Source organism: Chanodichthys erythropterus, chromosome 10 (genome assembly GCF_024489055.1).
Source record: "Chanodichthys erythropterus isolate Z2021 chromosome 10, ASM2448905v1, whole genome shotgun sequence".
NCBI lineage: Eukaryota > Metazoa > Chordata > Actinopteri > Cypriniformes > Xenocyprididae > Chanodichthys > Chanodichthys erythropterus.
In genome coordinates this window covers 53,373,455-53,384,239 of record NC_090230.1, presented here as the reverse complement: position 1 = coordinate 53,384,239, position 10,785 = coordinate 53,373,455, and the positions used below count along the sequence as shown (strand labels likewise).

The window sequence follows — 10,785 nt, the reverse complement described above, 5'->3', positions numbered from 1 at the left end:
AATTTGAGCTGGACATTGATCACTCTTGCGACCTCTGTGAAGGTTTAGTTTTCCATTGCATACGATACAAAACTATTCTATGGAGAATTTAATTAAGATAAACATTTTATAGTTGTCTACAGTCGTTTCACATTCATAAAATTAAACTTTGTAAACACGTTTGTATATTGCACACACAAACACACACACAGTGCTGTCAAATCGATTAAATTGATCAAACAAAAGTTTGAAAATATATATGTAAATATATAATGCACACATTTATGTGATTAGTCGTGATTGATCGATTTGACAACACTTATATTGTGTTTGACCCATGAATTTATTAAAATATATTTTAATGTTATGTAGATACACACACATACACACACACACACACACACATCATATATATGTGTGTGTGTGTGTGTGTGTGTGTGTGTGTAATAGCTTGTAATAAAAAATATTACATATTTTTATTTCAATAAAACAAAATGTAATAATAAAAACTAATATATACATATATTACATATTTTTTTACAAGCTATAAAATATTAAATATTTTATATCAATAAAACATAAAATGCAATAATAAAACTAATATATATATATATATATATATATATATATATATATATATATATTATTTTTATTACAAGCTATACAAATATTAAATATTTTTATATCAATAAAACATAAAATGTAATAATTAAAACTAATATATATTACAAGCTATAAAAATATTAATAGTTTTATTATAGTTTTTATTATTACATTTTATGTTATACATTATATACTATGCATACTTTTGTTTATATATATATAAACAAAATTATACATAGTAGATTCGACAATTTCTTGTTGGATCACGCTTTGCATAATTAATAATCACAAGAGTATGAAATTTCTGAATTTTAATAACCAGGTAGACAGTTTGACCCATGAATTTATTAAATTATAATTTACTGTTATGTATAGATGAACCACAGATGAACCTTGGTTCTGCAGCCTCGCAATCCCACAATGCATTTCACTTCCTAGATACCGATGACAACGCGCTGTAACCAAGCATGGCGGTGTTGTGTTGTCTTATTATTCTGACATATTTAGAAACCGCGCTCTGCATTGAAGACACGAACACTACAGAAAACGTTAATGTAACACTCGGAGACAAAAACGACACGTCTTCTGGTCGAGATGAATCGCTTAATTTCACGGAGCTAGGAGTCAGTTCTACTTCGTCTAATTTCCCCTCTCCAACAGCCTGGACGCCCGAATCCGTGACCGCATTCCCCGAACAGACCGAGTCCTCGGAGAGCTTCATCCCCAATGTGACCCCCGAATCCCCGCGAGCCGCCACAACAGCACCGCCTCTGCTCGTGTCCGGTGTCCTCCCTGTCCCGCTTACCGATGGTAGGAATGTGATGCCTTACTAATCTTACCAAACAGTGTGCTTGTTTACTCGTTTCAGTCTAATAGTTCATTTTCCCTTCAGTCGTTAAGCTGTGTCCGTGCAACCTGCAGAATGAGCAGTGCGACATCAACTGCTGCTGTGATCCAGACTGCACAGAGGAGCTGTCTCTCTTCACCGACTGCTCAGTAGACAGAGTCAGGTAAGAAACTGCCATAGTAGATGAGATTACAAGGAAGGAGGTTTAACCCTTTTCATGTGAATATCTTAACTAATAAGGTGAAAGAAGTAACATTTAAATTAACATTTCATTCAAAAATGACCATTCTGTCATCGTTTATTGTCATTAAAAAACTCATTTAATATGATTCATAGTCATGTATTTTATCCTGGTAAGACTTAAAGCTAATATTAATATCATTGCTCTTTTGGTCTGAACAACCTTACATTATCTTACTTTTGTTTATTTTAATTGTATCACTTTTAGTTTGCAAATTTATGCATGTGGTTTTGCTGAATATGGAAAAAGAGATGTAAAATAAAGTATATATATATATACAACATAAAATCAGAAATATACATTCATATATAATATATTCTTTTAAAATATGTTACATTTCTTTTCCAAAATTCAGCAAAACCACATCACATTTCTCATGGTATGTTTTAAACATGGTACTTGGTATTTGAGGGGAAATTTCAGGTTTATAAATAAATAAATAAATAATATTTAAATACTTTATGTTTAGAATATTTATTAAATATTCTAAACATAAAGTATTTAAATAATATTTATTTATTTACTTACTTACTTATTTTATTATAAACCTGAAATTTCCCCTCATAAATATCAAGTACCATATTTAAAAATCACTTTTCCTGCAATTCATATATGAGTTGAAAAGATATTCTGAGTAATAATTTATAATCAAACTCATCATTTAAATTCAGTGTTTAAATGTTGCATTATAAGACGATTTGGGATTAATTAGGACTAAAGTATTTGTGATATTGTAATAAAATATTTTAGTCCTAATCTGACTTGATTTGGTGTTTGTTTTTGTATTTAGTTACTGACAGTAATTAAATAAGAATGTTATGAAAAAGAAATCATCATGAGTTACTACCTTCTATGGTCTTTACAGTAATGACCCCAGACTGTGCAACCAGGAATCAGCCGTCTATTCCTTGAGCTCTACACAAGAAGGTTTATCTCAAGTTCAGTCCACTGTCCAGCGAGAGGTCAACCCTGATGTCTTCTGCATTCAGTCTGCTAACTGTACGGGAGTCTTCTTAAGGCATTTGAGCTGTGTGAAATTTTAGAATTAATTCTTAATATAATTATTAGCAATAATGGACGGTACGTTTTCAAAGCCGTTTTACCGAAGACATCTAAGCTGTGAATTGCTTTTACAAGAAAATGTTTTCAATCAGTTTAAATTTCACTGTTGGTTCTTTTTAAGATGAAGAAGGCTTGACATTTGCAACACCAGAAGTTCCTACTGAGGAGAATTTTGACTCACTTTTTGGCCGATTTTTGGGATTCTTCTTTGGCCGTCAGAGCATGACCAGTGCACTTCAAAGTCCTGATGTGGCAAATTTGCCAGGATATCAGGTAAAATTTTTGAATAAAAATTATTGACCCTGGACCACAAAACCAGTCACAAGGGTCAATCTTTTGAAACTGAGATTTATACATCATCTGAAAGCTGAATAAATTGTTAAAATATAACAATATTTGACCAAGATACAACTATTTGAAAATCTGGAATCTGAGAGCACAAAGAAATCAAAATAATGAGAAAAGCGCCTTTAAATTTGTCCAAATGAAGTCCTTAGCAATGCATATCCACTTACAAATATACATTTTTGATATATTTATGGTAGGAAATTTACAAAATATCTTCATGGAACATGATCTTTACTTAATATCCTAATGATTTTTGACATAAAAGAAAAATCTATCATTTTGACCCATATAATGTTTTGTTGGCTATTGCTACAAATATACCTGTGTGACTTATGATTGTAATTGTAGTCCAGGGTCACATTTGTTAAAGGGGCAGTTCCCCCCAAAATGAAAACTCTGTCATTTGTCGTTACTCATGATGTTCCAAATGTGTTTGACTTTCTTTCTTCTGTAACAGTGTGTCATGTCTATTTGCAATCTGGATGATTTTGTCCTGACACTTACATTAGCATCAGGTTTCATGTAGGAAACAGTGCTGGATTAGATTTAATATGATTATAACCGATCAGTGCCTGCACTGATATACAATTTCACTCTCTCTGCCAGTGTTTTTACTTTTATCAAAAAACATATTGATTTTTAAAATGTCAGGATGGTTGTTTTTCTGCAGAAGTGGAAAGCTTAACTTTAAAAGAATTGGATTACCGTATACCGCTCCCCATTTAACATGACAGCTTGTATGAAAATGCATAATTTGAATTGATCAACCTTGTTAGCAATGTTTAAGCAGCTTCCTCTATTTTGCCCTCAGTATGGAGATGTCATTCAAACAGTGAATGAGGAGGGAGAGCAGGAGTTTTTCACCTTTCCTGCCGCCGCGGGCACAGCTCACTGCTTAGACGCAAACCCTGCAGGTAGACAGAACAAAAACTTTCTCTAAAGAAAACGATAGTGCATGTTTTTCATAATTTATGCAAAGTGGGTTAGAGGTTTGTTCATATAGTTTTCCTGTTGGGGTTGAACCACTTGCACCAGACTAGATCTTCTTATCTGTTGGTAAACATACATTACAATGTCATTTTACAGGTTTTCTGAAGGACCAGACAAGCAGATGTATGAGGAACTTTGATTTGGGGCGTGATTGTGCAACACTTCAAGCTCTGGGCTTGGGGACTTATATTAATTTCAACATTCGTTCTGTAAGTTCTTTGCCACATCTCTTTCTTCAAACCAAAGTTTCAAAGTTTTCAACCTCTGTTTATATTCTCTAGGGGAAAAAACAGGAAGCTACAGTAAGTGTTTTTTAATGGAATTTTATATCTTGTACTATTTGCATCTAAAGACATTGATTCTGCATTTTATCTTTACATACATTTTGTTTGTTACCTGAGGTTATTGGAGTAGAAGTGGCAGCCATTACCCTGCAGTCTTTGGAGGGTACACGGACGCCAGTGGACCCAGCTGACTTTGCAGACTATTTTCCTGTGGTCCTGGAGTCCGGTGACATTTGCAACAATGTTGTTCTGCAGGTACTATGCACATAATGCACCTATTGACTGGTATATCAGAAATCTGAAATGTATTAGGAATCATAAACTGTTTAACAAAGTCATAACTATTCTGTCAGGTTAAATACACTTTTAGGTACAGTGAAGCTGGGGAAATCCTGAATGTGTTGGCATCGTTTTTGCTGGGAGCCATTAAAAGTGTCACGGTGCCCATTCAACAAGAGTTTCATATTACATTCTACATGCAGGTATTTATTTCCATATTTTCTTGAAATCATTTTAATTTTTTAAAATTGTATTTAAAATGATTTTATTTTATTTTATTTTATCAAATGAAGAAGTAATTGTTTTGTGTACATCTTTTGACAGGAGATCTCTAGCACAGCAGGGTTACAGTTTAGTGGCAATCCTGGCTATGTGGTGGGACGACCCCTTGTGTCCGGAACAAGAACAGCGGAATATCCTTTATTGTGAACTCCTTGAACAGATGTCAAAATTCACTAATTTAGTCCTTGAAAAAAAAAATATATATACACACACACACACAACTATTTGAAAATCTGTAATCTGAGGGTGCAAAAAAATCTAAATATTGAGAAAATCGCCTTTAAAGTCCTTAGAAATGCATATCCACTCACAAAAACAATTTTTTATATATATTTACAGTAGGTAATTTACAAAATATCTTTACTTAATATCCTACCGATTTTTGGCATAAAAGAAAAATCTATAATTTTGGCCCACACCATGTATTGTTGGCTATTGCTACAAATATACCCATGCATCTTATGACCGGTTTTGTGGTCCAGGGTCTCACACACACACACACACATATATATATATATATATATATATACCAAATTCTTTTCAACTTTTAAGACTATTTCAATTAACTCAAACATCACAGCAAAGTTTAATTAATTTAGAATAGTTTAACCACATTGAACATATTAACATATAAAATATATTCAGTAAATAAGAGCATTTTAGAAAATGAAGGGTTCTTCCTCCATGGTCCACAAGTTAATTTATTATAATAATAATAATTTGTATATTGGTAGAATTTCGAACAATCATTATTAATATTGTTTAATTTTTCTGACAATATGATTTTTTTTTAATTATTATTATTTATTTAGAATTTCAAATGTGTGCAAGTGTTTAATGCCGATATCAGATTTTAATAAATAAATGCCTGTCATGTATCCAAGCATCCACCATTGTGGCACAGTCCTTGACCCCTGTTTTACTGGGATAGTTCAGTCTGCTGACCCAAAAGGATCACTTACTATCCTCCAAAACTCTGTAAATCAGGATTGCTTGCTTGGCTCTTCTCAGCGCTCCCCTGTCTTATTTGGGATTGACATGCTATCAGGCTGCACTCTGAAGTAAGAGGCTATTGTAATAATGATTTGTATATTATTGATGAATTAGACAAGCTTTGTCCAACAATCAAGTATGTAATATTAATCACCATTACCATTGAATGTGCATTCATGTCCTCCCTTCCTGTAGGCTGTCTGACGGGGTTAATTGTTCTCTGATATCTGAAGTCATTTTATGGGCGCTAAAAGGGCAGAGCTTCCCCGATCATGTGGCCTCGTTTGGGAACTCCTTGCCTCAGAACCCCTTGGACTGGGTGCCAATACAAAACCAAACAATAACATCGGTAAACAGCATACTTATTATTTTCCATTGTGTGTGGATTGGAGAACTCATGCTGAAGTTCTCATAATTTCTTTAAGGAGAAGTGTCTAAGTTAGGGGAAATGTTGACAGGTAAACTTGGTTGGCGGTCACCATGATGATGCAAAGCAGATTTGTAAATGACTGTTTACAAGCTTGCTTCATTTTTATGGTTTACCAAGGGAACACAGGCTTGCAGCATACCACTGTCTTACCATGTTGAAGTAAAATGGACAAAGTATGGAACCTTGTTGAACCCCCAGGCTCAGATTGTGAGCGTCATGGAAACAATCATCACTAACACCAGCAGTTTGGTAAGTTAACATACCAGAACCTTTTTCATGACTTTTAGCCTTTGTGTAAAACTTTTTATTTATTAAAACACAAGCTCATTTCTCTCATCAGTTACAATTACCTGGACAGTAAACATACAGTTGATGCACATAAAGTTTTTTTTTATAAACTTCTCTACCATAAAAGCATGGCTTTACCCTAATTTTTATGCCTTTCATAAAATCATTAGAGATTTTGTGTAAAATCAGGGGCCAGTTGCATAACATAGCCACTGTTAAGATTGTGTCATCAGTCATACTTTTTGGATTCAAATTACCTACCTTATTATGACTTTGAAAAGTTCTTGGGAAAGTAAAATTAATGACTAAATTGTAAGACTAGTCAAACTAGTTTTTGCAACTTGCCACAGATATAACGCTAACACTGGAACCTTTCTTTGTTTAGGCCTTTCTTACCAGTACCAGCGGTCTACTGTCGGTCACAAGCTCAGTGCGTTTTATTGATGTGTCTGCACCTGCCAGCCCAGGATTCAAAGTTCCTCCTACAATTGATGCCAAACTGCCCTTTGACTTTTTCTTTCCATTTGTATAATAGAACTTTTCAGTATCTCTTTTGGCAACAGCATGCAAGGAATTCCACTCATTTTGGAATAATGTTTGTCCATTCTCAGGTCTTTTTTCTTCAGAAAAAAAGTTGTATATAGTGTAAATTGTCTAGTCATGTTGTAAATTATGTGCTGATTCATATTTTTTAAAAATAAAGAATACTTTCATACCAGTGTACTGATCTGAGACTATACAGTATATATAGTACACAAGCACACATTATATACATGTGTGTTTAAACAATTCAATACAAAGATATGCACACAAAGTGAAATGAACACTCGTTGTTACATTATTTACTCAAAATTCACTAGAAAATGTGCACTATTCATTGTAAAATCTGTTGTTAAATGTCTGAACTGTTACATTAGTGAAATACCACTACAGTTAAGCCAATTCATCAACCAGGTAGATATGTTGGTCTATCAATATTTCATATCAGTAACAGTATTTATTGCATAACTTTCAAACACATTGACATTTAGAATGAGAAAAACATTAAGAGAAAGGTGCAGTTCATAGATAAAACAGCAATACTGATTTTTGGAAAATAGTAATATAGAATAAAAATCAATCATATAATCTATTGAGTTTAAAATTCCAGTATATACCTTGTGCGGTTTATAGATTTCCCTTTTTTTTTTTTTTTTCTTTTTTTTTTTTTAATTTGACCCACACGGGTCACTGGCTTTAATAACCATCTGCCCTTATTTGTACCAGGTTATGGAGATCGAGAGTTGAGTGACAAACACATAACACAGTAACATGAACTTCTTCAAATTTAGTCTCAAGCTCCTTCCCATGTTGTGATGTGTTTAATGAATAACCCTGGAGCATCAAAACTCAATGCTGTGCTGTTTTAAGAGCACACGAAGCCTGGTGTTTTCTTCATTCTGTTGAAAGATGAAATTAATACATTTAATAATTAATGCAATTAATCATTACTAATGTTAAAGAAGAGCTACTCACCATTTTTGTGTTCCGCTCTTGAAGTTCATTGACTTGATGAACAAGTTTTTCATTGATCGCCTTTAGTTTCTGAACTTTGTGATGGGCACGATTTTTCACCGAGATCAAGATACCTATAAAAGAGCAGACAAAAACATTTAAGATAATAGTGTGCAACAGCAGGTTCCGAAAGTATAACTACCTTTAAATTTTGCCTGTAGAGATATAGATTTTTAGTTATTATGTACATAAACATATAATTAAATACTTAAGTAAAATAGACTAAGTACAGAACCTTGGTGAACCCCCAGGCTCAGACTGTGCCAATTATAAGCCAATAATTTTATATTTTACTTATGTTTCTGACTTGATCACATTCGCATTAATTACTAGAATGAAAAATTCATAATGAGGAAAGTAATTTAAGTACACAGTCTTGTATCATACTTTCATATATTTTTTTTAAATCCAAAATGAAGTTTGTAATATTTCTGCGTTTTTTTTTTTTTTAATCCCAAAAAAGAAAATTAATGGGGAAAAAACATCCAGATCTCTATGGCTGGGTAAAATCATTCCCGTACCATTAATGATCCTGGCCACTCTCCACAGCCTGAGCAAGATCAGAAGCCCCATGGCATCAAATGCATCTTCCTTCGATATATATACAATATCCAGGATGAAGGATACCACCACCACAATTCCATCAAACACCTCGAACTTATGGTGGAGGAATTCTAGGCGATAGGCATAGATTTTTCCAGAAAGCTCCACCATAAAGAACGTGAGGAGGGCGAGGCTGAGATAGTGGAATACCTGGAATGATGATAGGAACAATTGGATAGTGGATAATCACAAAATAATGGCTGACATGTCATATTTCTGTTGACACATGACACATTACATCTGTTGCTGACTGGGCTTCTAAAGCAGACTCACCTGCGGGGCGATTCTGTGATGATCTGCTTGAATGATAGACAAGTCAATAAGCAACTCGCATAGAACAAAAATGGCATCCAAGACGACCAAGCACACAACAACAATCTAATCAACAAAATAAAGGTACAAAGTTACGTTCATTGATGTAAACAAAATGTTATAGCTATATACATATAAATATTCATATACATATCAACAGTGTAATAATTTACCTGAAACCTCTCTGTTTTGTAGAGGCGGCGTAGGGAGTCCCTGAAGCTGACCTGCTCCAAGTGCTGCCCTGTGGCGAGCTCAATGTCTTCACTGGCGTCGTGCGGTTCATCTTCATGCCACTGGGCGGCGGTGCTTTGCTCATCACCCACCGCTGTGAAATGCTTCAAATAACGGGACATTTTCCTCAGGGGTCACATGAGTTGAACGCTAAACAAATGGAACAGCACCTGATTGTGTATTTGATTCAGTATTTAGGTTGTGATCATGAAGACGGCTTGAACCAAATTTTGTTGCGACAGGGGCTGGATTTCACACTATTACTCAAGTAATTATTATTTTAAAGTCAGTTTATGTAGGCACAATCTTGTTTATAAAACAAATGTTTGGTTTTTTTTTTAACTCTAACACTATGACAAGAAACATACAATTCACTGACTACTAGCTAGGCTAATTGTTGTCATAACCATTCCAGGCGTAATTTTAAGCAACATTTAAAGATAGTATTAAATACAAAGCAATTAATGAAACAGCAAAATGTAAACAGTAGCATAACCTATAGAAAAAGCACATATAATCAATCATAAATTATAGATATTACTTTCTTTGTATGTTACCCAACAGCTAACGTTACATAGCCTACAATTTTGATGATACTGAAATTATAGTTTGGATGATTGAATTCACAAATATTAAGAGGCAAACACATGTAGGAAAATCATATCATAAATAGCCTAAGTTATGCATAAAAAGAAAGCAGTTATCGCCACTTTAAATGGCGTTTCAGTATTCAAATCTTAAAGGCTTGAGGTAATGTTTTGCACGCCACCATCTACAAAAATCTTCAACAGACGACCTATTTTAGAAAACAATGCAAAACAATTTATACAACAAAAGTGTAGCACATACGACTACACAAAATGCCAGTTTATGGCTATTTTTCTGCGACACAGTCGACATGCATCATAAAACACTCACTTTTCATCCGTAACGTGAGCTATCACTCGTGATTTCCTGTGACATTTTAAAATTCAAAGTCAACGAATTTTTCACGTGCACGGTTTACGAGTGACGACAATTAAATGTAAGACAACAACAAGACTTTAATCTGGTCATTTTAATTTTTGAGGTCACTTGAATACGACAGTGGCATTTAAATTTTTCAAATTATTCACTCAATCAGACAATTTAATGCGCGCTCAGTTCAAAACGAGCGAGAAGTTACAGAGCACCAAAATAATATTTAACGTTACCTGTTATGTTGCTGAAACGATGTTGCTAATGGCTAACGCAGCATTTTTTTCAGGAGCAACAATCCGTATTCTGTGAAAAACTTTGACCCTAAACTCCGCCTCTGCTACAGTTATGAACGTGATCCTCTGCACAGGATGCAGTCTGAAGGAAGTGACATGGAAGATCTTTCCCAAATCCTTGGACATTTTTTTGGGATATGTACGGGACACAGTGGCACCGGCTTTATGAAGTGCTGTCTTTCTATCTATCATAAGTCTTTCTTGGT

The 10,785-nt window shown here is 34.0% G+C and overlaps 2 protein-coding genes across 2 annotated transcripts; one reads left to right on the top strand and one right to left on the bottom strand.

The window, feature by feature from the left end:
* The first annotated feature begins 990 nt into the window (after window positions 1–990).
* On the top strand, window positions 991–7,179 carry tctn1 (tectonic family member 1). The gene is made up of 14 exons (XM_067395651.1): window positions 991–1,392; window positions 1,475–1,592; window positions 2,536–2,669; window positions 2,854–3,005; window positions 3,892–3,994; window positions 4,167–4,279; window positions 4,352–4,372; window positions 4,472–4,609; window positions 4,708–4,836; window positions 4,958–5,046; window positions 5,839–5,976; window positions 6,104–6,257; window positions 6,456–6,587; window positions 7,012–7,179. Exons 1-14 carry the CDS (start codon window positions 1,050–1,052, stop codon window positions 7,156–7,158), a joined length of 1,911 nt encoding a protein of 636 aa, XP_067251752.1. The 5' UTR covers window positions 991–1,049; the 3' UTR covers window positions 7,159–7,179.
* A 27-nt stretch (window positions 7,180–7,206) lies between these two features.
* On the bottom strand, window positions 7,207–10,638 carry hvcn1 (hydrogen voltage-gated channel 1). The gene is made up of 6 exons (XM_067395652.1): window positions 10,520–10,638; window positions 9,269–9,476; window positions 9,057–9,161; window positions 8,702–8,933; window positions 8,142–8,254; window positions 7,207–8,065 (listed from the first exon to the last, which is right to left on the bottom strand). The coding sequence occupies exons 2-6, from the start codon at window positions 9,446–9,448 to the stop codon at window positions 8,009–8,011; spliced, it is 687 nt and encodes a 228-aa protein (XP_067251753.1). The 5' UTR covers window positions 9,449–9,476; window positions 10,520–10,638; the 3' UTR covers window positions 7,207–8,008.
* Between the last annotated feature and the right edge of the window lie 147 nt (window positions 10,639–10,785).